The 27,989-nt window shown below is 47.7% G+C and overlaps 12 protein-coding genes across 12 annotated transcripts; 6 read left to right on the top strand and 6 right to left on the bottom strand.

Annotated features, from left to right (window-relative positions):
- Positions 1–102: 102 nt before the first annotated feature.
- Positions 103–2,061, top strand: BO87DRAFT_431532 (phytoene synthase; the record flags this gene model as incomplete). Its single annotated transcript, XM_025627593.1, has 7 exons — positions 103–125; positions 173–272; positions 318–664; positions 709–882; positions 932–1,219; positions 1,265–1,763; positions 1,828–2,061. The coding sequence occupies 7 exons, from the start codon at positions 103–105 to the stop codon at positions 2,059–2,061; spliced, it is 1,665 nt and encodes a 554-aa protein (XP_025473898.1).
- Positions 2,062–2,345: 284 nt separating this feature from the next.
- On the bottom strand, positions 2,346–4,126 carry BO87DRAFT_402277 (phytoene desaturase family protein; the record flags this gene model as incomplete). Its single annotated transcript, XM_025625673.1, has 6 exons — positions 2,346–2,393; positions 2,523–3,286; positions 3,346–3,393; positions 3,457–3,883; positions 3,938–4,059; positions 4,105–4,126. The coding sequence occupies 6 exons, from the start codon at positions 4,124–4,126 to the stop codon at positions 2,346–2,348; spliced, it is 1,431 nt and encodes a 476-aa protein (XP_025473897.1).
- A 1,928-nt stretch (positions 4,127–6,054) lies between these two features.
- On the bottom strand, positions 6,055–6,974 carry BO87DRAFT_322298 (uncharacterized protein; the record flags this gene model as incomplete). The annotated part of the gene is made up of 4 exons (XM_025619969.1): positions 6,055–6,172; positions 6,227–6,434; positions 6,483–6,678; positions 6,777–6,974. The coding sequence occupies 4 exons, from the start codon at positions 6,972–6,974 to the stop codon at positions 6,055–6,057; spliced, it is 720 nt and encodes a 239-aa protein (XP_025473896.1).
- A 1,492-nt stretch (positions 6,975–8,466) lies between these two features.
- On the bottom strand, positions 8,467–9,958 carry BO87DRAFT_452153 (uncharacterized protein; the record flags this gene model as incomplete). Its single annotated transcript, XM_025628489.1, has 5 exons — positions 8,467–8,704; positions 8,778–8,873; positions 8,950–9,326; positions 9,395–9,468; positions 9,745–9,958. The coding sequence occupies 5 exons, from the start codon at positions 9,956–9,958 to the stop codon at positions 8,467–8,469; spliced, it is 999 nt and encodes a 332-aa protein (XP_025473895.1).
- A 686-nt stretch (positions 9,959–10,644) lies between these two features.
- Positions 10,645–11,075, bottom strand: BO87DRAFT_402274 (uncharacterized protein; the record flags this gene model as incomplete). Its single annotated transcript, XM_025625672.1, has 3 exons — positions 10,645–10,857; positions 10,920–10,977; positions 11,032–11,075. The coding sequence occupies 3 exons, from the start codon at positions 11,073–11,075 to the stop codon at positions 10,645–10,647; spliced, it is 315 nt and encodes a 104-aa protein (XP_025473894.1).
- Positions 11,076–12,056: 981 nt separating this feature from the next.
- On the top strand, positions 12,057–12,857 carry BO87DRAFT_452148 (uncharacterized protein; the record flags this gene model as incomplete). Its single annotated transcript, XM_025628488.1, has 1 exon — positions 12,057–12,857. Exon 1 carries the CDS (start codon positions 12,102–12,104, stop codon positions 12,855–12,857), a length of 756 nt encoding a protein of 251 aa, XP_025473893.1. The 5' UTR covers positions 12,057–12,101.
- A 945-nt stretch (positions 12,858–13,802) lies between these two features.
- On the top strand, positions 13,803–15,470 carry BO87DRAFT_452141 (uncharacterized protein; the record flags this gene model as incomplete). Its single annotated transcript, XM_025628487.1, has 1 exon — positions 13,803–15,470. One exon carries the CDS (start codon positions 13,803–13,805, stop codon positions 15,468–15,470), a length of 1,668 nt encoding a protein of 555 aa, XP_025473892.1.
- Positions 15,471–15,569: 99 nt separating this feature from the next.
- On the bottom strand, positions 15,570–18,580 carry BO87DRAFT_463840 (transcription factor). Its single transcript, XM_025629261.1, has 5 exons — positions 18,171–18,580; positions 16,941–18,122; positions 16,517–16,888; positions 16,207–16,460; positions 15,570–16,084 (listed from the first exon to the last, which is right to left on the bottom strand). Exons 1-5 carry the CDS (start codon positions 18,365–18,367, stop codon positions 15,645–15,647), a joined length of 2,445 nt encoding a protein of 814 aa, XP_025473891.1. The 5' UTR covers positions 18,368–18,580; the 3' UTR covers positions 15,570–15,644.
- A 260-nt stretch (positions 18,581–18,840) lies between these two features.
- On the top strand, positions 18,841–19,935 carry BO87DRAFT_402271 (amidohydrolase family protein; the record flags this gene model as incomplete). Its single annotated transcript, XM_025625671.1, has 3 exons — positions 18,841–18,892; positions 18,964–19,734; positions 19,802–19,935. 3 exons carry the CDS (start codon positions 18,841–18,843, stop codon positions 19,933–19,935), a joined length of 957 nt encoding a protein of 318 aa, XP_025473890.1.
- Positions 19,936–22,046: 2,111 nt separating this feature from the next.
- Positions 22,047–23,825, top strand: BO87DRAFT_322240 (MDR family MFS transporter; the record flags this gene model as incomplete). Its single annotated transcript, XM_025619967.1, has 2 exons — positions 22,047–22,256; positions 22,323–23,825. The coding sequence occupies 2 exons, from the start codon at positions 22,047–22,049 to the stop codon at positions 23,823–23,825; spliced, it is 1,713 nt and encodes a 570-aa protein (XP_025473889.1).
- A 1,811-nt stretch (positions 23,826–25,636) lies between these two features.
- On the top strand, positions 25,637–27,243 carry BO87DRAFT_223896 (Zn(II)2Cys6 transcription factor domain-containing protein). The gene is made up of 3 exons (XM_025618708.1): positions 25,637–25,830; positions 25,895–25,921; positions 25,970–27,243. Exons 1-3 carry the CDS (start codon positions 25,729–25,731, stop codon positions 27,053–27,055), a joined length of 1,215 nt encoding a protein of 404 aa, XP_025473888.1. The 5' UTR covers positions 25,637–25,728; the 3' UTR covers positions 27,056–27,243.
- BO87DRAFT_381369 (uncharacterized protein) lies at positions 27,040–27,798 on the bottom strand. The gene is made up of 2 exons (XM_025624515.1): positions 27,350–27,798; positions 27,040–27,281 (listed from the first exon to the last, which is right to left on the bottom strand). The coding sequence occupies exon 1, from the start codon at positions 27,726–27,728 to the stop codon at positions 27,399–27,401; it is 330 nt and encodes a 109-aa protein (XP_025473887.1). The 5' UTR covers positions 27,729–27,798; the 3' UTR covers positions 27,040–27,281; positions 27,350–27,398.
- Between the last annotated feature and the right edge of the window lie 191 nt (positions 27,799–27,989).

Genomic DNA, 27,989 nt, shown 5'->3' with positions numbered 1-27,989 from the left:
TTTCCACCACACATTTGTTGCAATAGACGCTGGGAGTTTTTGAATCCGTCGATTTCTCGGACTTTGCAGTTCACATATTGACATCATCCAAGACACTCCAAAATGGGCTTAGACTACCTCATGGTGTAAGTATACGAAGTAACATGTTATGCTAGCCATGCTTATTATTTAGGCATTTGACATACAACATCCCACTCGCAGTGGTGATGACATTGGCTTACTGGCCTTTCTTTACAAAGCTGGATCTATACAGAATAGCAACGCTTATTACGGTATGCCCTCTCCATCCAATGTACGACACCTGCTGATACATCCAGATTGCGGTCATATCAACCATTCCCTGGGACTCCTATCTTATCAGGACTCGGATCTGGACATACCCACCATATGCGATACTAGGACCGAGAATATGCTTGATCCCCATCGAGGAGGTTTTCTTCTTCGTCATTCAGACGTACAATACAAGCCTGGTGTACATTATTCTAACAAAGCGCTTTGTTATGCCTATGTATCTTGGACCGCAAGATGCACTGAAAAGAAATCTAGGAATTGTCATTATCGGCTCGAGTCAATTTTTGGGACTGGCTAGTATATTTCGTGGTGGACGGTATACCTACCTAGGACTCATTCTAGCTTGGATCTGCCCATTCATGATGATTCAATGGTAAGCATACGCGATCGATGAATGGTGCACGCTAATTCTATTAGGCTGGTGGCCTATCGATTTATTGTACGACTTCCACTTCGAGAGGTATCTCTGGCGGTCTGTATACCCACTCTTTTTCTATGGGTTGTAGACACAATCGCCTTGGGAAAGGGGACATGGGTGATCGAGTCAGCCACTAAGTTAGATATTCAACTCTGGGGGAGTCTGGACATCGAGTAGGTGCCTATGAGAGAGCAAGCTTATATCAGAGTTAATGTGTCTTAGGGAAGCGATATTCTTCGTTGTAACGAATATCATGATTGTGCTTGGTCAGATGGCCATTGACAATGCGATTGCATTGGGCATATATAACATGGGTATCACTTCAGAGACGGAATTTCCATCTTATGGACAGCTCTTCACGCAGTTTATTACCAGACGGAATGAAGAGCTCAACATGAAGTATATACATGATCTACGCGATGCAGTGATGAGACTCAAACAGCGCAGCCAGAGTATGTACATGGGAAGTGCCATGTTTGAAGGCCAGCTTCGCATTGACTTGATCTATTTGTAAGTGCTTCAGAATGTTGTCGTGCCGCATACTAATGTGTATAGATATTCTTTTTGCCGAGTGATAGATGATCTAGTGGATGAAGCACCAGACAGCAGTACGGCACGATCTGTGATTCAAGAGTGTGCACTGCTTCTTGAGCAGAGATTCGCAGGAAAGAACATGGCGAAGAGCATACGCTCTGACCCAGTCCTGCTATCGTCCATCGAGCATCTTCCTGTTGAAAGGCTGTCGATCGAACCTCTTCAAGGCCTGCTGAAGGGCTTTGAAACAGATCTCGAATTCAACACCAGCAATACCAAATCTCCAATCTTAACCGAAACAGATTTGGAGAGATATGCCTACCGTGTCGCAGGAACGGTTGCCGAATGCGTCATCCAGCTAACCGTCGCCCACAACCGCCCTCACAATCTTGATAAACACACGTACCAACAGACGATCACCGCAGGCGCACTCATGGGCCAAGCACTCCAATACATCAACATCGCCCGAGACATTCAATGCGATGCAGGAATCGGGGCGCGTGTATATACCCACAACCTGGTTAGAGGCGAAAGGGCTCACACCAGCCAAGGTTCTGGATTGTCCCACTGAACCACAAGTACAGAGCCTGAGGATGAGACTGCTAGATCAAGCGGATGAGTGGTATAGAATGACAGAAGCGGCAATCGGGAGGCTTCCATTGGAGGCCCAGGGCCCCATCCGCGTCACGGTGGAGAGTTATATGGAAATTGGGAGATCGTTGCGGCAGTTGAACGAGCTGCGGACAAACGGAAAGATGGAAGTCCCGCTGTGGAGGCGACTGAAAGTGGCCTACGGTGCATTGGCCGATGGTATGTAAATTACTGCAAGGATCATATTGCATCGATCTACATGCAAGGATTAGGAAACAAGGTTTATCAGGGGAAATGGAATAGATGAACTAATGGACCTGTTCACATCGCTGCTGCCCGTTGAAGAATTGTTTGTAATAAAAATTTCGGGCCTTCAGCTGGAGGTAACGGTGAGGTCTAGTAGGTTGGTATGGGCTAGATAGGAGATCAGAAAGAAGTAGTAGGTACTCATATACATGTAGCATTGCGGTACTTTCATACTACACCTTGAATAGGAAATTATGTTTATCGTTCAGAGAGAAGAGACGCTACTCCGTAGGGTATCAATTGTGGCATTTCTCTATAGAGAACACACACCTAAGATTATAAGAGATAGCGATAAAAAGACTAGTGATATGATAGCCATGGATTCAACAAAGATTCCCCCCTTGGGTTTCCCACCACAATCCTTCATGATCTGATCGCTTACCAGTTTACTCCCCGCAAGACACACTGGAACTCCTGTGCCAGGATGAGTGCTTGCCCCCACAAAGTAAAGTCCCTTGATGGAAGAATGCTTAGTCTTTGGACGAAGACTTAACACATTGAAGAATGAATGTGAAAGCCCTAGAATAGAGCCTCGATTGAGGTTGAACTTTTCCTCCCAGCTTGCCGGTGTCTCGACGTACTCGTGGATTAGACTTTCTCGAAGTGCTCGAGCTCCAGTGCGTGTTTCGATTGTATCAAATACAGTGTCTCTTGCTTTGCTGGCGAGCGTGTCCCAGTCTTGGGGTTCAGTGCTGTCCATCATATGGCCAGTAGGCACCAGTACAACCACTGCATCCTTACCCTTCGGGGCAGCTGTAGGATCAATTCGGCTTGGGACATTCACGTAGAAGGACGGTTCGTTTGGCAATTGGTGATCCTTGAAGATGGAGTCAAAGCTGTTTTTGTATTCCTCAGCAAGAAATATATTATGTACTTTTAACTCGCTGATCACACGGTCAAAAGACCAGAAGAAGGAGATGCTGCTGCAAGATGCTTCGCGGTTGCTTAGACGGCGTGCTTCTTTGGATGCAGGAAGGAGATGGTTGTATGCATAGACCAGGTCTGCGTTGACCACCACAAGATCTGCCTCGAGCTTCTCGCCAGATGAGAGAAGAACGCCTTTTGCTGATTGGTCTTCTGAAATAATGATCGAGGATACAGGAGATTTGAGGCGATATTCGACTCCAAGGCGTTTTCCAATTTTCTCTATACCTTCCAGTATCTGGTTCATTAGCATGGCCTGTGTTGATCGATTTAAAATCTACCAACCTTTTCAAAACCCCCAGCGGGATACCAAACCCCACCTGCCAATTCTGCATACTGTAGAAGAGAATAGGTCCCTGGTGCATCATACGGACTCATACCAAGATACATACTTCCAAAGGTAAATATCCGTCTCATCTTGTCAGACGTGAAGTATCGACTGACACGACTATGAATACTTTGGAAGGGATGCATCGTAAACAGGGACTGCAGCAATCCAAGTCGCATCATACTAAATAAGCCAGGGAAATTTCGGCGCAAAACATGGATCATTGACAAATCGTAATGACGACCAGACTCTTGCATGAAGCCGAGAAAGCTATGAAAGCTGTTTTCTCCCTCATGATGCTCTATTTGTGGCTTCAGCCTTGCCACATCAGTTGTTAGATCGAAGCTGTCGTGGTCAGAGAACCAGACCCGGTAGTTTGGCTCGCATTTTAACAAAGAGATTCCTTCGCCTTCAATAGAGGTTCCTAGATCATGGAACGTCTCGTGGAACACTTCTGGCATCAATAAAAGAGAAGGACCTTGGTCGAATCTCTGTCAATCGTTAGCAAGAAGAGTGTTGGAATAGAGAAATGACGAATAACGAACATAGCCGTTATGATGGATCAGAGAGCATCGGCCGCCGACAAAGTCGTTCTTCTCAACGACAGTGACATCGAAGCCTTGTTTTGCCAAACGAGCAGCAGTGGCTACGCCTCCAGCACCAGCTCCTATATACCTTTAGGCCACGTTCAGATGGATTTAGATATACGTACCGACTACAATAACTTTGGGCATCATGAAATTGATATAAGTAGCCTTCACGCAAAAGTAGTTAAATTAATGACAACAACACCGACATCAGAAGATCACGGCAAATGTATTATTTAAAGCCCCCCGCCACCGATAGTACACCAGAGAACGCCATGAAGACAGACCACCTTGCCATGCAAAGGACAGCCTAAACCACGTATCAAATCCCCCCTCGCGAGGGGATCTGCCGAAGCCCTGCTAGATTCATTAGTAGATATCCCACTTTACTGGTTTACCGGAAATCGTATCCAACTAATCGGGCCAGGAATACCCTGTAGAACATACTTACATAGCGGTCTTACCGAGCACCTTGCTCTACGAGACTCAGCTTCTAACTCCGGAAACCGACACTTGCATTCCTGCTCCAGTGAATTAGGGCTTTCCTCATTTTGTTTTCAGTGCATGTTACCCACTTTGTAATATGCTCGTAATGTAAAATACGTTCACAATACCAGTAACACCTAAGAAGAAGTCAAAGTTCGTTCGTAAAGACCCTCAATGGATCTTCAAACATAGTCGAGTATTCATCGAGTATCCAGCAAGGGTTGAGGTGCAGTAAAAAAGTGAACTGCCATGAGACTGATCACTTTATGGCTTGCGGAAGGTGATCCATCCAATCATCTCACGCCCTCCTCCACTACTTACTGAGATTGTTGCACAATGGGCACGCAGCTGGAGGAACATAGTAGTACAAGGCGCTTTCTTATCTCGTCCGATCTACAAGCATCGTCATGTGTAACAATACATTCTTCTGTCCAAAGCTTATCTCTCACCCAAGGAGTTGTTCCACTTATCGCACCGCTGAGTTAGTCCAGCCTCTCTTGACCTCCTCGCTACGAGGCGACGTTCAAATATCTGGAAATAGCAATGACTCGCATCATTTTACGACGCCCCATTTCCTTCCTTGATTTATGGTATGTTGAGGCGCGTGATTACTAGCAAAGCAACGAAACAGCGAAAGCAAGCAAACGAACGCGCAAAAAAATGCAGCAAAAGTGTGAGTTGAATTAGTAGCTATCTAGGTGATCTAGTAAACAAAGCGAGAGGTCGTTTGTGGGCGGCCTGAGCGCCTGGCACGTGACTTCGCCTACTCCAGCAGATGCCTCGACATGGTATGATGTGTGATGCAAGCAGTGTGTGTCGTAACATTCCAGATATTGCCATTTCTGAAACAGGTTTTATATGGTTAGTCGCATATACCTGGATAGCCCAAGGATAGTGATATTGATTGTGATGGTAGGTATTGGATACTTCAAGGCATAAATGTTCTATCAGCAGGATGTTCTTCAATCATGTCACTCACGACCCAAAAGCCCCGGCTCATACAACCCTGTTGTCTCTCAGCATTAGCATCCTTATCTGATCTATTGGCTATCTTATCATGGCTAATTAGCTCGGATGGGGGTCTGTTGGGGTTGAATTTGTACATCACTGGGTGTTGTCTGGTGAACATAGTATATAGCATGATGTGGATTGTATATATACATAAATGCGCAAAGGTGTTCAATCGACCCTAGCGTTGTACGCCTTTCTGGCCTCTATTTTCTCATTTGCACAGTAGCTATTTGCTATTAATCTCAACACGTCTATACCTTAGGTGCGTCAAGATGGGCGTTGCACTGCTACTATAATTGTGCAACCCTGGAATTGAGTAGGCGTGGCTTCGATTGAGCTATACAGAGACTGTTGCATGATTGCAAGATATATTCATCAGCGCAGTCTAGCTTCGTTATAAGTTATCCTCTCGCATAATCAAGCTTCAGTATTATTGAAACCTGGCCTAATTCACTTGTCCACAAGTCAATAATGCCAATACCCTATGTTTGTTATCGTTACGAGGTTATTATACAAAACAACATGTCTCAACAGCTTTCAAACATAGAGTCTATCATGATATCGAAATGTAGTATTGGTTAGATAGACAAGTCATGTGCTACATGTTGTGCACATTCAGGCAACATTTTAAGGACATTATCCCACATAGAATCATGTAGCCCTTCTTCCCTAGCCAGTGTTGCCGCGGTCGATGACCTGAATGAAATGTTATCATGTCAGCCAATATTACTGACTAGCTTGGAGACTTACGGCCTAAATTTTCCATCTGCGAAGAAGCAGCCATGCACTGCTGTGTTCATACCTTCGATCGCCGTGAGATACTGCCATGCGCCCTGATCAGGGGTCCGGCAAACTAGCCTCTCCAAATAATCGGCGATAGTCTTACCATTAAAGGAACGGAAAAGTCCGCTGCGGCAAAATCCGGGTGTGGCGGACGCCATGAGAACACGTGCTGGATCTATTCTGCGGGCCAGCTCCTGCATCCACAGGATGACCAGTAACTTACTGATGTGGTATCTTGCATAACAGGGATATGTATTTGACTGGTTGAGCATTTCTATCAAGGCGGTGAATGACTTTTGCTGAGGATTTGCCCATGCATGCGCCTCTGATGAGATAATCAATAAACGACCTTGCGTTGGTTGTCGCAGTAACAGCTGGATGGCGAGCAGTGCTGTAGCGCAGTTACTTAGAAGAATGACCTATATCTCATGAAGTCGAGTAAGCGACTGTGGTAGTGAAGAAGTGGTGGTACGTCGTCTCGAATATTCCTTATAACAGATAGGTCTCCCCTCCTTACCTGTAGTGTCCGTTCCCTTCCTGTGTTTTCGCATACGAAAAATTCGGTTTGGTAGATGCCTGCGTTCAGGATTACTAAGTCTAGAGAAGGGTAATCTTGCAGGCGAGCATTGAAAGCCGTAATAGAATCTTCGGAACCCATTTCCAATTCCAAGACGTCGACTTTGGGTGTAATATGGAGAGGCTCTGTTTCTTTCATAATTTCTTCTCTCAAAACTTCGCCCTTTTCACTATTCCTTGCTGTCACGATTACATGGGCACCGACACGAGCAAATGCCTTTGTGCACTCCAACCCACACCCACTGGTTCCGCCAGTAATTAGGACTCTTGTTGGCGTAATTCGAGAGGTCTTTCTCTGATACTGACCCGCATCTTGGAAACAAGAGTCGATATAGAACAGCAAATGGGCCATACGGATCAAATGTAAGTGTATAAGGGTTTAAAAAGCTGAAATCCAGCATATGTAGCGAGGAGGGCATGGTCGATGGCTAAAACCCGTCATACACTTGCTGTGCTGGAATCTTGATAATGGTGCCTGTGTTTGTGCCAGTGACGATATCCCGGGGAATAAGTACGTTGTTGCCGCCTTCTTCAGTTAAGCAGAAAGATGAATCAGCTACCTACTCTTCAAGTTTCCGTAGCTGTGCGTCAAAGCGAGATGGATTCCAGGTTTTCCTATGATTGCCGATCACCGATCTTACTGTACGTTATGGCAAGTATGACGTAGGCTAGTAACCATTGCTCCGTAGCACCTTGCATATGTTGTCCTGTACATTGCCTACCAATCCAGCTAGTTGCCGGCTGCAAGGTATCGATTCAAGACCCCTCACATCAGATGAGAACTTTTCCGTGAAGGATGGGGCGTAGGTTTCCTCAATTTTCACCGCTCGTAGAAAGTGATGTCGTCCGTGCAGTTGCAAGGTATAGATACCAAACTCCGCCATACATTGTACCATTCGTGATTCGCGATGTGAATATGCCGAATGAGGAGTGGGGGGGGGGGAAGAGGAAGAGGCGAACAAAGAAGGCACCCACTATATATGCAGTACTCCACCGCCTTGGGATTAGTAACTTACAATATTACTTCATTCAATCAGAAGTTCACTGATGCCTAAGTCTATCATACTGCCGGGTCCAATCTGGTGCGTTTCAGGCAGTTAATCCTCCGAATTTGAACCTCTAGGCCATCTGGTAACAGACTAGGGTTCTGAGTCAACACAGTCAGAAAGCGCATCCCTTAGTTATTAGATTAGCCAATTACGGGATCAACCGGATGTTCATAATAGTGTTATACCTTCTATCCACGAGAAGCAGTCGAGCAACAGTCCATCATTAAGCATTCGGCCAGTTTTGAGGCAGCTTATGTGCCGCTTTCTTGGCGCAGTATAGTCCAGTTGTTGTGATCGGTGTCGGTGGGAAGTGTCATCGTCTAATGGTAATAAGGTCGCGGGGTTGCATGCCGGGTTGGAGTACAGAAAGCGAATGTCTTACTGCAATAGAGTTCTTTGACGAATAACGTTGAAGCGGAGGAGGACGGCTTCATGTAGTCCACATGCTAGACTGTGTCGGCGATCGAGACAACCTTAATAATTGAGAATGATATACTTTTATGTGATGTTAAAAATCTGAGGGTCTATATCCTACACTCCTAGCCCACAAAAACCCACCCAATAACACCTATGACTTCCCTTCTAGGTCCGTGCCCCAGCCGAATCATGTCCACGCGAGTCAGTTTGATCCATCTCCAGATCAAAGCTCAAATTTGTGAACCCTTCCTGTCTCCGCTGCACACTGCGAAGATTGCAAGTGCTGGACATCCTATCAAGCCTTCCGCCACTATCACTCCGCCATCCAGACACATGGAACCTCAAGACTTGTCGGAATGATGGTACGCAAGCTGTGACGATGACGAGACTTGCCTCGACATTACTATCGAACCAGCGATCATGTTAGCAACGAACACTCAAGTGTAAGGATAAAGGAGGGATAAAAGATCACATACATCCAAAGAGCCACCCCACCCAACAGATATGTCTGGTCTTGCTGCGTCAACATCGGCACCGTAGCCGCCAGTCTCAATGTACTCGTAACTAGTGACCTGAACACAACCATAAAATATTAGCCACGACTTACAACCCAGTCCAAACAAGTCCAAAGAGAAAGATCAAACGTACAAACTTCCCAAACCAAACATAAGAATCAACCCAAACCTCTTCTTTGAGGTCATTTGCAACTTCAGAACAATAGGCAGCGGCATGACCAGCAATACCAAATCAATAAACATACTTGCCACCACGCCCGCCATGAAGATCGGGGCTTTACTCCAGCAGCGTCCGTCTATGTCAGGGTACCAGGACTTATGTACCGGCTCGCAAGTAAACAGAAATAAACATTCTAGGACAATCATGTAGGCGACGACGAAGGCGGTCATGCCCCATAGGGTTATGCGCCAATTTCGTTGCATATCGGAGAGCCGGTAGTAGAGAATAATGAGGGAGATTTTGGATAGACCGAGGGCGGGAATATACATTATTGCGCCGAGGAGGAGGACCTAGTTTTTTTGAGACGCTGTTAGGGGGTGGTTGAGGGAGAATGTTGGGTCGGGAATGGGGTGTGTACTCGGAGGGTTCGGTTGTATACGGTAGGGGTGAGGTCCCATTCGTGGACGCCTAGGCCGGCGTTGGTGTAGCCCCCTGTTGTATGGAAGTGTTTGAGTTAGGATTGAGCTGGGCTCGGTTGAAATGTAAGTGATGGTGCGTACATAGGAGTAGGGATTGAGTTAATACTGCGAAGATCTTTGGATTCATCATGATCAGTCATCGTATTGGTGTTGAGAGGGTAGTTTACTAACCCAGGATAATACAATGACGACTACATGAGATCTCCTGTAAGCAATTCATGTGACTGGAAATCCTCGAGGACATATTTGCATGCATCAATCATTTTAGAGGTACATGGGGCACACTCACCATCATCAAGCAGCCACTTCCGCACAATAACCACCCGCGTATATAGTCTCACCAGGAGACCTAACGTACTGATTGTTACACCTATAGTGACCACAACCAGGTTCGCAGTATAATAGTGCTTCTCTGGACTGTCTAAATCAGGCGTTACACCTACAGGTGCAGGAATAACGCCCGTGCCAGTCCCTGTCGAGGCAGCGGTGCTGGTGGCGCTCATAGCAGCGGCACACAAACATTATCCAACAACGGAGAAGAGAAACAAAGTTTTTTTTACTCTCCTCTCATATAGGTGCCAGGCACATAAAGCAGATTAAAAGGGCAGGGATTAGGTACACATGTGAACTTTCCTGATCGGAAGGATTCCGTCCGTTCGCGTCCGAGAGTCGTCAGGACCGGTAGCTGGAAATAGGTTAGTTATTCAGCCCCTGCTCTAGCCTGATAAATCGTAATGATGGTATCCAATAAGAAGTACAGTCTATTTGACTTAGTGTGCAAGCGAACTGAGCGTCTCAAGCCGATCTGCAGGAGGGTTATGGCAGGCTTGACTCGGCAGATGAGAAATTCATCTATTTGTGCTGGGCATGGAAGAACTTCGGCGGCCGAATCTAGATTGAACACTATAGGTACAGAAGGATGGGAAACCTGGTTGGTTTTGTTGCTTAGTGTGAAGAAAGCGAAGGGACGAAGGATCTGGTTAGGTGGGTGAGGTTGGCCTAGTCTGATGTCTTAGCTTTTATTGGAACTATGAGGGGCGATCGCGGCCACATTCCGATACTCCTGATCAAAAGTACTGTGCACCCACTTTGCATAAGTGACAGTTAAATAGCGGGGAGGACTGTTTATGCTTCTTGGTTGTTATGCTATCTGTAGGTTGAGTAACTGCCTGAACTCGAGACTGTAACATCACCACGCCAAACTTCCATCCGCACCCGCCTGTCCACAGTAATATGATAGTTCGTCTCCTCCGATGTGCTGACCCTCGGACTTGCAGTAGTACAAAAGGTCTTGGTCACTTAGTACTGTGCAATCCGGACATTGGTCCCATTGTTGGCTGCCTGTGTTGCGGTTCTTGTAAGAAGCGCAGGCCTTCTCCGTTGCTGCCTTGTTGAAGACTTTCTGTACAAGTTTCCGTTCAATCAACAGAATTCCCATGAAAATTATGGAATAGGATAACTCACCACGTCCTTACCAGGCGAGTCATAGCAGAGTCCTGTGTAATGGAGGTCTGCTAGCGCACTGCACTATGTTAGTGGCTGAGCTGCATCTCGAAGAATAGAACCTGATGCTTACCCAGTAGCGAAGACTGTGACAAAGATAGCTGCAAAATGCTTCATTGTGCTTGAGAAACTCTGAAGAAAGAGTGGTGCGTGTCGTTGAAGTCTGGTTCAGGGTAGTCCTTATTATCTTGTCGAAATTGACTGACTACAGCTCAGGAAATCCCGCAATATATGATGTCTCTAGCCAAGTCTCTCAGCATCTTTCAGAGCGTCAACTCTCTCTGGCTCTCCTACCACGTCAAAGGAACAGTATTTCCGAGTATCTTCCGCCATGATATCACCACCGTCAAATCATTAGTATACATCTCACCGACATGCCATCCTTCAAGCAAAGCAAGACCAGCAACGAAGATCACAATAACCTCAAGAGAAACATCCTCAGACAACATATAACTCAACCACAACGCTCAAGCTACATCTATGATACTATTACATCCCAGAGCATATCACCTGAGCAGCGACTGACCGCAGATCCACATGCATGTCTCATCCTTTGCCAAGTAGTCGATCCGTGAGTTCTTCCTATCTCAACGGGCGGAACGCACATGGCACAACCCCCTGAGCTAAATTAAATGGAGCAGCGGCAGACAAAATCATCTATTAAGGTTTTGGGGCGTGAAACGGGTGGACCCACTTGCAGCCTTGACTGGATAGATAGCGGCTCGATCCGTGGCTGAGATTGACAACCGGTTGTCTTGGTTAGGGCTACGGGCAAGAAGCGGATCGTGTAGTTTACTCAATTTGGTAGAATGTGGCTGCATAACTAGTCTTGTGCGACTTGTGATTATCGATCTTGTTTTTTTCGGGAGTTCCTCGGGGACTCTGGGGGATCTGCGTGAGAGTTTCGGACATCGTTGATCGATGTTGTATGTCGTAATCTTGGCGATGTCTATACTTCTTGGCGGAGTTGGATGATGTAGTAGGAGTAGTTGTGTAGAGAGGTGATAACAGGCACTTTTAAGATGCCTGGGGATATATGATATATAAGTCCATACTATTCTCGATAGAAGACACGAGACAGACTCAGCAAGTTCGGGGCCCCGTTTAACCATCAGAAGAAGATCGATCAAGCAACCGCACACCATGAAGCTCCCACTCCTCGTAACCTTCTTCTCCGCAACCCTTTCCTACGCCGTTCCAATCGCCAACACAACCACCATCTGCGGTCCCGACGAAGCAATCATCTTCCTAAACAACAACACCACTAAGACCATCAAGAAAGCCGACCTCACGTCCCAGATCCCAAGCCTCACCTACCTGTCATCCACCAACAATGACAGCACACCACCCCTGCTCATCACCAGCGCCTCCAGCCACAGGAACAACACCACCACCAAGCGTGGAAGCTCCACAAACCTGATAATTCCTCTGGAACCGCAGAGTTTCCTCGGCTGGGACATTGCCATGTCGACCATCACGCACGCCAACCAGGCCCCCGTCACCCTCGCCATCCAATCCGGCCAATCCATCGCAAACAGCATTACGACCGGCGCCTCGGCCGACTTCAGTCTCATCGAGGACTTTCTCTCTCTGACCACCAGTATCAGCTACCAGCACACCACGACGAGCACGATCACTGGCACCGTGACGATGACGATCCCCAAGGGTAAATGGGGCGCGATTGTGAGTAATCCGCTAACGCATCGGACTCGTGGGTATGTGTTCAATGGGGAGCCGGGCAACGGGGGCACGTTTGAGTATTATCAGGCGGATAGCTATGAGGATAGTAGCTATACATACGATGAGGGGAAGCTGGAGTGGGTCAAGGGGGTGGTTACGACTTGCTTGGGGGATGGGTATCCGTTGAAGAGGTGTGAGGGGGATGGTGTTTTGGAGTGAGGGTGGGATTCTGTTTATGGTGTGTGAGTATCATTGTGCTTTCAGATCAGCTTACAGTTGAGGGATTGGGTCTTATGTATCTTAAATAATGCTGCCAAGGCATCTAAAACTCCCCTAAGGTGTTGTGGCTTGAGGTGCTCATTGTGAAGCCTGGCTGTCTGCCATATGCGGAGAGTGTAACAACATCTGCGTAGGAGTCGGTTTATAGCCAAACGATATTCAACACAGTCCTGAGTAGAAGACTGAAGTTTTCATCATTAGCGCATGGTGTGTTTCAGGAGACATGTGCTAGTCCCCTTTGAACTATATCATATATTCACCGTCTCCGATCTGTTCAGTTCCTTTTTCGATATGCATATAATTTACAGCGTCTGCTCTCATGTAGCTTCTGTATCATTCTAAAAAAAGAACAAAAACAGCATTTCAATTGAGGTGAAGCTTTGTGTTATTTGGAACCGGTGGACTTCTCCATGAATGTCGTAGTACTGTAAGCCATGGATACCAAGGCGGTGGCCACCGTGCATATTGACCGCATACCTCCGCCCCTTTCTGTTTCCTTCCTCGCATCATCGATCATACTCACACCTTGATATCGAAGTCTCTGTTTACATAAAAACACCTATGCATGATACACTAAGAGAAGAGTGTGACCGTTTAATACGGCCACCGCAACTATCCTTGGTCAGTGTTTAATGACATGATAGACCGACCGTGCTAACACCCAAGTCCTAGATTCTTAGCGATAACAATGTCCTCCAATTGGAGGAGCAACAACTTCAAGATGCACTCGAAAAGAGTCGAGAATACTGGTATCCAATTGCAAATTTAGCCTTTCAGCTACGCGAATTAGGATTAAGTTCAGATTTTACAAAGCCCCGTCTCGCTCTACATAGAATCCCGAAACTTCAAGTTCGTTCTGGACGGCTTCACGTTCGCCCATATGGAATGACTCCTTTACGCAGTCTTTGCTGTGAAGCTTCTTCAATCTGGACTCTGTCTACAGATCAGGATTGCGGCAAACTCAAGAAGCAGATATCACACCTCACTTTCGTCCAAGTTGGCACTGCTGCTGCTACATCTTTTAGCTTTATCGAGGACGCGTTCAGTTCATGGGACGGCATGAGCGGAGGAAATGTTATTGGACCAATTTATCTTGGAATTCTCGCCCTTGGATGGTGCTATGTACTATCTGCACAGCTTGTTGAGATGCGAGGTGAAGGCTCTTCTATGCAGTACTCTCTCTACCAGACAGGATACAGCAATGAGAGTTTACCCGATTCCTCACAAGTCCACGTCATCGATGTTGGGGAGGTGGACGCGAGCGTAGCTCGCTGGTGGTCTGCACTACTCGCACCGAATGAAGGATGGAAAGCTACCGTGAAGCAAACGCCCCAAGGGGAGTTCCTAGCCCCGTGGTCAGTTTCCCGTGCCTGCGAAACGCATTTCTCGATTAAACATAAGGGGACCCTCTCTCCAGACCCTGACCCAACGCCCTTATCTTCAGAGAGAGCATTTGAGGCACTTGTTGAATTCGCACGTCTGCATGAATTGCAAAGCCAGTCCCCCATTGCTCTTACGATGGCTCTGACAATCCCCGCACATAAGTATTATAGGTTTTCTGCCAAACTGCCTCTTCCCCGGGCTACTGGTTTTAAATCAATCACTACACCTAGCGATGCTGAATGGATGAACTTGAAAGAAGACGTGCCCTACTACATGACCCTGAGTTGCAGCCCGGAAGTAATGATGTCAACCTTTTGTGGAGCATTCTGGGAGCAAGATGTCCCCTGCAATCTTGTCAGCCCATGGTTGCACCCGATCATCAATGAAGTCCTAGGTGCTTTACCAGAAGATGGACTAGAAGTCCTTGCATTCATAGGTACAATCTGCCAGCCACGTTTCAGCGCATTCTGGATCGGGGTTATCGCCAGCGGCCTAGGCCCAGAAATTCTCCACAGAGTAAGAGGAGGCCATCCACCTCTTGACCGGGTCGCCTTTCCCTGGACGGGGTGTCCACAGAGCTTCATGGACATTGCAGGATCAGGCCCATACACTTGTAAAGATCCGAATTACATCTTGAGAGAAGATGTCTGGCGATTAACGAATTATCCTTCAACCGACGGGGACAATGAGAGCTATCAACATGGACCTAGAGTACCTTGGGCGCCGTGCGGAGCATCTCTCACAAAGGACTGTGCTCTCTATGTCACTGCACACTTGGACTGTCCCAGGCATGGATATGAGTATGACCATTGGGTGTGGTACTTGCCGGGTGGTACTATAATACAGGACCGAGGTTTCTCGGAACGAATAACGCCAGCTGTATCAGAGAGTCATTTCGACAATATCCATTTAAAGACACGTAGGGAGTTTGAACGAACACAGCTTGATCAGGAAGCTTCCAGAGAAGCATCAGGGCAAGTGTTCTTATGGTTCTTTTTCGGTGGAGAAGGCTTACCCTCGGAGAGAATTTATCAGGAGGAATGGCTCAAGGAGATCTGGGAAAACAACATGAGTGAGTTTGGTGGCGGCGAGTTTGATGATGGAGAAGTACCGGAACCGGTCGTCAAATTTGGGGAGTTTGTTGATTCATGGCTGGATACTGTTAGTTGATACTGCCTAGGTGTCGCACAAGTTGCTTATTGGGGGTAATAGCTTTAGTAGGAAGTAGTTTACGGCACATAATATATGATTGCCTGACATTTTCCTATCCTTACATGGCATTCATCCTTCTTGCTGTCTTCCAGGGAAACTTCGCATCATCGATCACAATCACCTCCCGACAGCTCACGAATCAGCCCGAAACCACTGCCACATATCTGGAACATCGATCCAGGAAAGAAGACCGAGGTCATCCTCAAACGTGCTGGTGCCAATACCAGAGTCTGTCCAATTTGATGAGTCAAGTCCAGGGGTATCCTGGAAGGATGACGTGTTCGGACCATTGAGGGCAGAGTAGGGTGCATCGGCTTCGTCTGTCAGATTTCGATCGGGATTCAGTTCCACATTAGGATTGGGCCTAGATGAGGGACGGCCGTGGATATTTTGACTGAAAGCCGCCTGTAAGAAGCGAAGCGATGTCCGTGCAGATTGGCTGAATGTACCCATGTGTGCGAGGATCTTCTCGCATTTCTCCCAGGCTTCTTGGACTCTGACAAAATCAATCGAGTCGGATAGTGAGGGTACTGAGTGGGCCATTATGAGAACGAGGGCACATGTTGATGTGTCTGTTTCCGATAGTCAGTTTGATGATTCAGCTTGTACCGTGACATGCTCTGACATAGAGTTGAGGAGAGAAGAGCCACGAATGACCACAAGAAGATGAAAGGGAGAATGGGTGACCACTTACAAAAGCCATTGTACCACCACGCATCAGTGTATGGTGTCGAGTATGTCTCATAGATCAAGTGAATAAGCTCAGTTGCAGTAGACACACAGGTAGCGGCACATTTATCTACTATGCAGGATTGTAAGGTGCTCTCGGCATCTTTCCAGGCCGGATGTTTGTCTTTTCGGGATTCATGTGAGTACTGTGGCGAAGTATAATCTGAACACACCTGGGTAAAGATTGGTCGGTAGAGAAGTAGCCGGATGTAGTAGTACCTGAAACACTAAGTATATGTGATACTTTGATATTGGGCTACGGCGAGATTGCTTACCGTGAACGAAGAATATTTCGTTGACGCTCTATGATATCCGATTCCTCAAGGTGGCACTCTGGGCAACTAGAAGCGCTCCAGCTTAGATAGGGTGGTAGGGTGTCCTTGAAGGACTGTAGCTGCCGTTCCAGTTCTAAAAGGGAATCGAAGTTTCCTTCGGACCATGGTGTCGATTTTTTTGATTCCTCATTGAAACGGCCTCGCCACATGTTATACACATCTGAAAGAATCCTATCCAGAACTCGATAGAGCTTGATAGTTGCCACGTAGAACCCCATAGTAAGAGGAACGTCCTTCCCTGTGGCAAAAGGCAATGGAATCGGGGCGAGATGGCTGGTCATGCTTGGCCGACCGTGTGTCATGCTCACGAACCTAGACAGTGAGTCAGTCAGGTGAATAGAGCCGTTCACAGTGGAGCACTTACACATCTAGCATAACACATCCATGCCATGTCCTGCGCCGTACTTCCGTTTCTAAAACTGTCATCGAGGACGCATTGTTGGTTTCATGTAAGCCCAGGCCTTGGGCGAGGCGGCATGCTAACCCGATTGCATTCCAGCATCTACTGGGGTACGGGCTGCTCTGCAAGTATAGAGCGACAATAAGAAGAGTCTGAACCACCCCGACTGTATGGATCTTGAGGAGATCAAGTCCTACGAAGCGTTTGCAGCGGAGAAAGAAGGAGTGGGCTGTTGCCTCTCGCTCCTGCAGCGGAAGGTTCGAGAAATGGCATCCAAGCGCAAACATCCCATTTAGAGCGCAATGGAGCACAATCGACTTGGGAGACGAGTCAGACCTTCCTCCGAGGCCGATATGCATGTCTGGTAGCTTGTTCATACCATCCCTTTCCGACTTCCACAGGTTATCGTACGCTTTCTCGAAGCTGGGTCGATCGAAGAAAGGGTAGATACAAGCCACACGGTCAAAATAGCAATTCAGAAGGCGATCTGCTAGTGAGCGGGGTGGGAGTGTGAAGTCATTGAGTCGGTACTGTGTGTTAGGTGACTCGTGATACTGGTAATCCATTGGGGTATTGGTACCACCTTTGGCCCGGGGCGAAGATTGCAACGGAACAGACAACCGTGCAAATCTCATCAGTGATGCAATGGAGGAAGATCCATAGAATTCCCGAGGTGGAGCTGGAGATGCCAAGGTATCATCTGGCGTCGAAATCTGCCCCATTGCCGTGACACGGCCCGGGGTGTCAAAGTGTGGAGATGCGGATTTCTGCTCCCCACGGAGGGAATTGCGGTTCGGATAGTTCCGAGTATGGTTGGACATATTTTGAGATGTCTCTTCTGCTTCCTGAAGAGAAGGTAGAGAATTCTGGGGCGGATGATCTCTTGGGACTGTTCTTGAAGTATGCAGGCTCCGGCCATCCGAAAGCCGCTTATTGTGGGGAGAACTGTTACTTTCTTGACACACTCGGCTACCTTGGGTAACCCCTGAGGACGTCGACTGCCGATTCCGATTCAAATACTGAGATTCATGTGAAGGTGAGCCGTTCTGGTGTGGTGAGTCCCTGTGTAGATCCGGTGCTGACACCCTGGCCCGTAGACATAGATCCTCGAGTTCAGTGATGCGCGACCGTAGGACCCGGATGTACCTGTTCTGTCAGCGAAATCACTGACTACTTTTATTAGAACTAACTCACTCATCCTGACAAGCGGTCCTGGGGTTATCCATGCTGTATGAGCATTGGGCAATTCCATAGGACTTTCGGACGCATGACCCACAGATCGGTTTGCCTCCATCACAGCGGATCTTTTTCTCCCGGCATGGATCGCACGCCAATGCAACTTTCCGTCGCATGGTACGCTGCTTGGCAACACCGCTAGATTTTGGGGGCATCTTGTCCTTTCCTGAGCTTAACTAGAACATTTGCTTTGCTGCCACAAGGTTTTGCATATTGATGTTATTCAGGAGCCAGCCAGCTGGTCGTTGTGGCACCGGTCAGCTGATCGTGGACGGGCCCCGGAACGATCCGAACATTTGCAGTTGAGACAATCCCCTTCTTTTGTGACTTCTGGTGTGCAGAGAAACAACCCGTCTACTGCAATAAGCCATGTTTAGAGACCATTGAGGTTGTATCATCATAAATTCTTATAATGTCTCATCTACAATGCGAAACAGCGAGTCAACAGCTGGCCGGATATCTCGGCAAACCTGGTAAACCTTCTGCTCGGGATGCACCCGAGACGTGACGCAGTGGCTGAATTCAGATGATGTATTTCCTGTATATAAACCTTTGATTTTCTGTCAATCATTCTCATCTTGTCAGTACATAGAGTACACTTTCTGAACCTCGCTTGTCTTGAAGAACAATGTCGAAGATCGATACCCATCATCACTTTGTGCCGCAGTTCTATGCCGAAGGTACGCCCACGTTCGCCCAGACTATATCTCATCATACATCCATACTGACGTCGCCTGTTTGAACGGCTTAGCGGTCGAAAATGCAGGAGGTGACCCCTCCGGCTGGCCAACTCCGAAATGGAGCGCTGAAGCATCACTGGCTTCTATGAATAAGAATGGCACCCAGAGAGCGATCTTGTCTTTAACAGCCCCCGGAGCTGTCATCGCTCCGAACGACAACGGCCGGCGCGCCTTGGCCCGACAGGCAAACGAGTATACGGCCCAATTGAGGGACGAGCAACCAGAGAGATTTGGGTTTTTTGCAGCATTGCCGTGCCTACTAGACACCGAGGGCACACTCGAAGAAATTCGGCACAGTCTAGATGTACTCAAGGCTGAAGGTGTAACCCTATTCACCAGATACGGCACCGGAAATCACTATCTAGGTCATCCGGACTTTCGCCCCATTTGGGAGGAGCTCAACCGTCGCAGAGCCGTTGTGTTCATCCATCCTACCCACCCGGCTGATACCAACCGTGTTAACCCTCAGCTACCTCAACCAGCCATTGATTATCCCCATGAGACCACTCGCACTGCTGTGGACCTTCTTACTACAGGAACAAAGGCGGCCTTTCCTGAATGCAAAGTCATACTTTCTCACGCCGGTGGCGCTCTCCCTTACCTGATTTCTCGCTTGACTACCGTCACCAAATTTCCCGAGGCGGAGTACAAACCCTATAGTCGCGGCCCAGAGGAGATGGTGGAAGACTTCAAGTCATTCTATTTTGACTTGGCTCTATCCTGCTCACCGACTGTGCTGACTCTCCTACTGAGCCTTGTGCCTCATGATCACATTGTATATGGTAAGGACGCCGCCCCTTTCCCAAGACCTATCACATATATACTGTGATCTGATGCTAACAGCTGCAGGTACCGATTTTCCTTACGCCAATAACAACAAAATTGCTGGGTTCAAGGAGGCTCTGGATGAGTATCCTCTAGACCAAGACTTGAGGGACCGAATCTACTACGCAAATGCCCAGAAACTTCTCGCTCGTCACTGAGCGATACGGTGACACAATTTCTGGGATTCGCGAAATGCGTGAAAGGCTTGTATATATCCTTACGTTCATTATAGTACATAAAATGCTAACAAAAGCCCATCGCACTCTGGTAAATTCAGCAGCACATCCTTGTTTGGTGGCTAAAAAAGTGATAACATAATCAAGCAAAACGCTTGTAGAAGAATTGCATGTATCCCAAGCTGCACCTTCACAGGCAGGTAGCCTGATTATGGTTTTCCTCTGTTCAGCTAGGAATTCCCATTCCCATCAGTACCATTTCATTCGCACACCATGGCTACATCGACAACAGTCACCTTACAACAACATCTGGGCTCTCTCAGACCAGTATTCCCAGAGAGTAATTATTGGCGCCAGACATTGCCGTTAAAACTTTTAAGAACGTGATCCGGAGCGCCATAAGGTCAAAAAGTACCAAGTAGACCACAGCCATGCAAACGAACAAGAAGAGTCTTAATTCAAGACCCATCTGGCTTAGAGGCTTGGTTCTCTGCTGGGAGACCTAGTCCTTTTGTGTACGAAAGTCTGATCTTAACCAGTGACTGGGCTTGAAGTTCAGCCAGACCAGGCGGGAAAGGTCTCATGTGAAGCATGGCTGGGGTCGCATGAGATTATGGTCTATTTAAAAAGAAGCCAATGTTGCCCTCAGCGCCACCTAATTATGTGACAGGGATTCTTTCCAATTGGGTTAATGTTACATAGAGCCTTACAGGTAGAAGCTACAGGGACCTTGGGTCTTCCACCTTCAACTATCGCTCATGCACCATTGCTTGTAAGCTCTTATCCAATCTCATGTATCCTAGCTGTACCCAAAAGTGCGTATCTGCTTGCATTAGATGAGCTACATGCTATTTAAATAGATTTAGGTATCCTTAGATCTTATCCAATACAGAAAAAACTAGGCGAGTCGTGTTTCGAATGCAACTGGACCCTTTACCCCCCAAAAGTTACCCGCCTCTTTTAGCATGTCTAGGTTCGCTGTCATTCGGTAGATATAACTTAGGCGACTATTGAAATATTGTGTTGACGTTTTCGTGGGTCTACACGGCCATAGACTGGAAACAGATGCGGAACCTCCTAACTCGATCAAGAACAGTACTCTTCTTCCTCATTTGGATTTTTCACCACCCTGAACGACAGGCGCAATAAAAGCATCTCAGTAGCAGCTCTCGGAATCAGTTATCCTGGCTCTTCGTGCATGCATCAATTCTGAATATTATGCAAATCATCCAGGGATTTATCCGATTAGCAGTGCCGCATATCCGGATTCTCCACGGAACCTTCCGGCGGTATAGCCAGGAGCCTCGGGTACGTCCCGGGTGCTTAGACATTCCTCAAGTTAACTTTCCTATATTGTACGTACGATATCTTAAGAACCCCATATCATCATATGTATTCTAGTACTGTTGGATGACAGGAATTATGGACAAGGTTGGTTGCATAAAAAACTTTTGACTGGTCGCATCGGCCCTTGGGGTCAATAAGATTCACACCCAACATCGCTTTGTCCCTAGTTCTATGAAAACCATTGTCAGAGAGTAGAAAACTCAGAAACGAAACTCGAATGTGATGTTTAATATATGATGCTTTAGATGCCGCCAGCTACTTCGGAGTCATATTCACGGGCGATCAGGACGAGACGAGTCGGCTTCCAGCGATATGAAAGACTACCACCAAGGCATCCGCACCTAGAGTGCTTCTCACCGGTTCATCAGGGGCTTAATCGACACTATTGCATAACCTGAAACAGGCCAATAAAGGGTATTTTGATGTTGCCGGTTCCTGAGACATTTTATGGAAGACCGCGTATGTTGTGTCTGAATAACCACATCACGCATCGTATGGATCCTTGTAGAGGAACACAAAGCGCCACTAAAAGCAACCTTTATGGTTTGTTTTCTGTATTTCCAACCTCGGACTCATCGCTCTCCGGATGCAACACAAATCAAGGACAAAAGCATCCTATAATGCTCGTAGCACTGCTGTGAGACCTCCAGCTTCTATTAGAGCATCCAGTTCACTTTCCTCCCTTCAACTGCTCATCTGTGACCTTGTGTTCACCTCTCACCTCCAATATCAGCCAGCCAGTTCCAATGTCTGCTTTACCACATATTCAAGATAACAGTGGAGCAGCCTGTGAGAAGGAGACTGTTGTGGAAGAAGTTTTGTCTGGCTCTACGTCAAGTAGTAATATAAATGTGCCACAGCAGATAGATACAGTCGGCTCACCGACATATCCCCCACTTGCCAAAACCATCCTCGTCGCTCTCGCTTTGTATATTGCTGTATTTCTCGTGTCTCTGGTAAGTTATGGAAAGCCACTATCTGAATCCTTTTAAATGACTGACTCTATATCCGGGCATTGCCAGGACCGCCTGATTGTGGCTACGGCAACTCCGAAGATCACTGATCACTTTCATAGTATTGGCGATATCGGCTGGTATGGAAGCTCTTATATGTTAGCAGCGTCTGCGTCCCAGCTTACATACGGTCGCATCTACACTTTCTATCCGATCAAATGGGTTTTCCTCCTCTCCATTTTTATTTTCGAGGTCGGCTCCGCTATCTGCGGTACTGCGCCCTCTTCCTTCATACTCATCCTGGGCCGCGCGATAGCAGGCCTTGGAACAGCAGGAATATACTCCGGAGCCGTTATTATAATCGCTCTTACCGTGCCCCTTCGCTTGCGACCGGTGTTTCAAGGAGCCGTTGGTGCTATTATCGGCATATCATCGGTGTTGGGCCCGATTCTTGGTGGAGTGTTCACCACAGAGGTCAGCTGGAGGTGGTGTTTCTACATCAACTTGCCCCTGGGAGGACTTGCGGTGGTCGCCATATTCTTTCTGCTAGACGTTCGTCCACCTGAAAAGGGGGACTGGAGTCTCAGAGAGAAGTACAATCAACTCGACCCCATCGGGAACCTGCTAATGGCTCCTGCTGTAACCTGTCTCCTTCTTGCACTCCAATGGGGCGGTACCACGTACAACTGGAGCAACTGGCGCATTATCTTCCTCTTCGTTATGTTCGGGACATTATTCGGCATCTTCACAATTGCAGAGTACCGTCTCAAAGAAAAAGCAATGGTTCCCCCTCGCATCTTCAGACAGCGTTCAGTCCTTGCAGGAATTGTGTTCACCATGTGCACTAGTGCAAGCACTATGGTCATGCTTTACTACCTTCCGATCTGGTTCCAAGCCATCAAGAACGTCGATGCCGAAAAATCGGGCATTATGAATCTCCCTCTCGTTCTCGCCATGGTGGTAGGCTCCATCGGTTCTGGCTCCCTCGTCAGCCTTCTGGGTTACTACAACCCCTTCATGTTTGCAGGCGTTATTTTCATGTCTATTGGAGCTGGATTACTCAGTACATTTCAACCGGACACCGACCACCCCAAATGGATTGGGTATCAAGTTATCTTCGGTTTTGGCCTAGGTCTTGGTGTTCAACAAGCGAATGTCGCTGTGCAGACGTGCCTAGATCCTGTCGATATTCCGGTCGGCGCATCGCTTCTTATGTTTTCGCAACAGTTAAATGGGGCAGTGTTTCTAGCGGTCGCACAGAATCTTTTCACGAACTTTCTTACAGCAAATTTGGATGACATCGAGGGTATCTATGCAACATGGGTCATTGCAAGTGGCGCAACTACCATACGAAAATTGGTGCCACCTGCAAAGCTGCCAGTGGTTCTTAAAGCGTATAGCGACGCCATCATGAAGACATTCGTTCTGGCGTTAGCAATGTCTTGTCTGGCTCTGTTCCCGACACTTGCTATGGAGTGGAAAAATGTAAAGAGGGTAGCTAAAGGTATTGAGAATGGTGATGATGCATCAAGGAGTAGTGATAGCAAGGGCCAGCCATTGGAGGCATGCTGAGCTATGCCTAGAGAGTTTGGAGAACGCAAGGGAGCTTCTTTCCCATATCTAACGTTATTCGCATCGATTAGCTTAGGTATTGGTCTAAGAGATATCTACACAGAAGTGCCTGTCTAAGGAGATATCAGCGTCTCACCCAGGTACTTATCCTATAAATACAGTGTCAAAGTAGAAGCTTTTACCATCATTCCTTGTTAAGCACTATTTGAATACTTTATTCACAAGGTGTACCCGGTAGGATGTAAAGCACAGTTACTGCAAATTCATCGACACCCAAGTATTAGCTCTGGGCACGCGTAACATCGATACAGGTCATGTGATAGAGAGTCGCGCTGCTTGCTTGCCTGTGCTATAACATACCTTCTGCCTAACTCCTCTCCGATTATCAACTGTCGCGCGCAGAACGCTTTGAAGTGATGGCAACATACCAATGATTTTGTCCACATTTTCCCAGTCCAGAACTCCTCGTGCTCATCTTTCTTGGATAGAGAGTGAACTAGAGTGAACTGAGTGTAAACGACTCAGTATGTCGGGCAAAATACTAAGCGCTGTGAGTTACCGACTGATGACCGGAGAATAATGTTGGCTGGGAGTGTGACCCTCGTGTATCTTGCAAAGTTTGACTCATTCGGCGACGCTGATAGGTTCTGGGTTACAGAACACCCATACCATCCTGACTGCCTGTTAGTGGAAATTTGAGCGATGATTTGAGGAACTCTCCAACACACCTAACACCGGTCTGGGGAGTGACGAATCATTTCGAACCAATGTTGAGCGCGCAAGAATGTGCGGGGGACGCCTGGGTTGGTTCGGGAATCCTAGGCTATAGCAGCAACTCTCGTCCTACTTGATCCAATGAAGAAAACACCGCATTTGATCATCCAGAGCCCATCAAGAGGGGTGGCGATAGAAACCCCGCTTCAGGTTTGGGAGTGCATCCAATTCAGGAAGGAAGGAAGTGTCGGGGTTGGATTCCAATAGGGGTCGCCATTACACGCGCTTAGTGCGATGTATCCCACAATCACAGGTGTGATGGTTCTTGAAAGAGCGGAGACATATCCATGATCCAAAGGCGCATTCAGCCTAGCACCGCCCACTGATACCGTCTGGGTCAGCCGATGGCCACATATTCATGTCACCATTGTGAGATTGGCGTCTATTCTCGCTCTCAGTCACTCGACCAACTCAGCCGCCAGCAGGCTTGGGTAGCCAAAAAGCGAAGCATAAGCGCTGTCCGGCAGGATTTCGTTAAATTCAGCGTGGTGTGTGGAACGGATACAGTGCATTAGCTTCTGGGCCGCATCCAAACGCAACCTAGCGGAATTTACAGAGCCTAATTGGCGAAAAAGGATCTTCGGACGGCTGAGCCAAGAGTTTCTATGTGATACCCCGCTCCTCCGATCGAGGGAATGTGATGCCGTCAATGTAGCGAGATAACGCAAGTGGGCGTAACGCCTGAACTTCCCGGCCAGCTCCTACAGGGATCGGGGCGGCTAACCTGAGTCACCATGCGTAAGGCCATCAATCAGAATGACCCAGTTTATCGACGGTGTTCCGAAGGTCAACCGCAGCTGCAGTAGCGGCTTCTAGTTCTTAGCGGTTAGCTTAGCGGGAGACACCAAGCAGTATGCGGCACAGTGAGCTTGCAGGCGGGAAACAAGGCGCGATATTATCGCCAGGACAAGTTGTGATTCTAGGCCCACCCTACTTCGTATCATCTGGCGGCATGAGAGAGCATCGATAATATTGCGTCTTTGACGACATTTAAGGAAGATGGCTCGCCTTTCATCGACAATATCTCAGAGTTCAGCTCTGGATGAGAATCTTTTCTTTCTATGGAACATAAGATCTACAGCATCTCTCAACCAGTGCTTTCACAAATATTTTAAAGGCAATCCACGTAATGTTCGGTGCATTTCGCTGCAACAACAGTACGTCTAAGAATTTGGAGTTCATTGATTTATCGAGAAAGGTCGGTATGGATTCTCGCAATTCTGCTGTACTGGTAGGTGATCCATTCATTATCGTCTGGGCGACATATATTGGCGATGCTGACATGTTGTCATCAGGCGTGTGAACCGTGCCGGGCTCAAAAGGTCAGTCAGTCAGCGATCAAACCCTGGGTAGGACTAATACTTGTATAGCTCAAATGCAATGGTGATCTGTATGGCTGCGAAAGGTGCCAAGAGTCATCTACCGATTGCACATACCGCACCCCTACGCCCTTATCCTCCACGCCGTTAAGCTTGAAACATCCCGCCTCAGACCTCCCGGCACTTCCCTTGAAGCGGCGGCGGACCAATGGTGTCGGAGCACTGCGTATACATTGCCCGTCGCCAGTTGGACCAACCCCCAGAATACAGTCACCACTATTACGGCCCGAGCCTGTCTTGATCAATTCCTACCAAGACTGGGGTCAATTTTGCAACATGAACACGACGGAACACCCAGGGCTGAACTTAACTTTAGACGATAATATGCCCTGTTACCCAACGGCTCCTTTGATCTCAGAGGCACATCTGAAGCCCTCCCATTTGGTGTCGCCAGCTACATCGTATTCAAGTGAAGGCGGCCCCAGCGTTTTTGTTCGAAACCCTCATACGCCTGTCACTTCACAGGACCCGTCTAAGGATCAGGGCCAGAATTGCAAGTGCATCCACTCGCTTGCCGACACGCTGGAGAGGGTTGGAGGTGACAACGACCAAAGGAGTAATATCGACCACAGTGAGCGTCTTGATTACTTGCTCACGTCTCTGCACACCGGTGTTGATACATGTACCCGGGTACTTGATTGCACCAACTGCGATATTTGTGCCACAAACTCAATGATTTTTATGGCTTTAATTCAGCAGCTTGCCATAAGGTCGAGAGATCTTTGCGACCTACTACTATCGCTCCAGGACAAGCCACAGAGGACCTTGCCAGACGACCCAGCAGATCTCCAGCCCGAAGCTAGCGTCTTCATAGGAAGGTATCAAATTCAAATTGAGGCTGTATGTCGGGAGCTCGTCCACACTTTGGCGAACATCCACTTCAGAGATCTTCGTCGCTTACTAGCACGACTTCCTGATATGATTGGAAAAAAGCCAAGGGCGAATAAGATGCTTACTGAGGCCACTGAGACTTCCGAGAAGGCGTCTCATATTCTTGAAGGGATTCTAGTCAAGCGCGCTGCTGAGAAGGCAAAGAATCACGAGTTATACGGATTGATTACGCAGAGAGGTCCTTAAGGGGTTGCTCGTTACTTCTATGCAAGGTAAGCTAACATCATTCTTCTGATTGCGCATAACCTTCTTCTAATGACCCGTTTTCATATATAGATCATCCCGTTTTCTCTTCAGTCACCAACTCGCTTAGCTCGACCACCAACACCAGTTCCAAGTTCTTCCTGGCAAACACTATGGGACAAATTGCACATTCTCGGACTTTGGGAGTTCATTGGGGAACAATGTTGGACTGAGCATTTTCATTGTTAATACAAGCGTTTTTCATAGCCGATTTTTCAACGATATCAAACTACTTACATTCTGCATTATGCATCGTACATAAAGCAACGCATCCAACAACCCGTCCCTACTCCTGAGTTGGCTTGTTCGGGGCACCCTTAACCGGAATTCTGATCGAGCCGTCCTCACGCTTGGCTGGGGCGCCCTTGACAGGAATCCGGATGACGCCGTCGGTTTCTTTCTCTGGGGCGCCCTTGACTGGAATTCTGCTTACACCGTCGTCCCGCTTAGCAGGAGCACCCTTCACTGGGATGCGGATGGAGCCGTCGTCACGTTCAGCCGGGGCGCCCTTGACGGGGATTCTGATAGAGCCATCCTCGGGTACCGGAAGTGGGCTTGCTAAAGTGGTAGCGATGAGAAGGGCGCTTGCCTGGAGGAAGATGGCCGAGAGCTTCATGGCTAGATTTCGAGTTGGCAATGATGGTAGTACCAAAATAATAGTGAAATTTCCTGTGTTGGGGGTTACAGTGGGAACTAAGTACGGCGGAGGCTGAGCGATACCGCTTGCTTATGAATATCCCATAGATTGATCCCTTATCCCTGTCGCCTAATAGTCCCATGCCTCTAGAACTAGTAGTAATAGCCATACAACCGCACCAATCTCAGAATCTCTCCCGTAACTCCGAATGAGCAACAGAAGGTCCAACCACAGCGAACA

This window comes from Aspergillus neoniger (assembly GCF_003184625.1).
Source record: "Aspergillus neoniger CBS 115656 unplaced genomic scaffold BO87scaffold_70, whole genome shotgun sequence".
Lineage (NCBI taxonomy): Eukaryota > Fungi > Ascomycota > Eurotiomycetes > Eurotiales > Aspergillaceae > Aspergillus > Aspergillus neoniger.
The sequence above is the reverse complement of the archived record's forward strand: the minus strand, read 5'-3'. Positions and strand labels throughout refer to the sequence as shown.

Bases quoted from the DNA above. Each gene is read 5' to 3' on its own strand.
- BO87DRAFT_463840 (XM_025629261.1), bottom strand. From the start codon at position 18,367: ATGCCCCCAAAATCTAGCGGTGTTGCCAAGCAGCGTACCATGCGACGG. The intron at 18,123-18,170 runs GTGAGTTAGTTC...CTGACAGAACAG, and splicing joins AGGACCGCTTGTCAGGATGA to GTACATCCGGGTCCTACGGT. The intron at 16,085-16,206 runs GTAAGTGGTCAC...TATCGGAAACAG, and splicing joins GTGGTGGTACAATGGCTTTT to ACACATCAACATGTGCCCTC.
- BO87DRAFT_223896 (XM_025618708.1), top strand. From the start codon at position 25,729: ATGTTCGGTGCATTTCGCTGCAACAACAGTACGTCTAAGAATTTGGAG. The intron at 25,831-25,894 runs GTAGGTGATCCA...TGTTGTCATCAG, and splicing joins CTCGCAATTCTGCTGTACTG to GCGTGTGAACCGTGCCGGGC. The intron at 25,922-25,969 runs GTCAGTCAGTCA...ATACTTGTATAG, and splicing joins AACCGTGCCGGGCTCAAAAG to CTCAAATGCAATGGTGATCT.
- BO87DRAFT_381369 (XM_025624515.1), bottom strand. From the start codon at position 27,728: ATGAAGCTCTCGGCCATCTTCCTCCAGGCAAGCGCCCTTCTCATCGCT.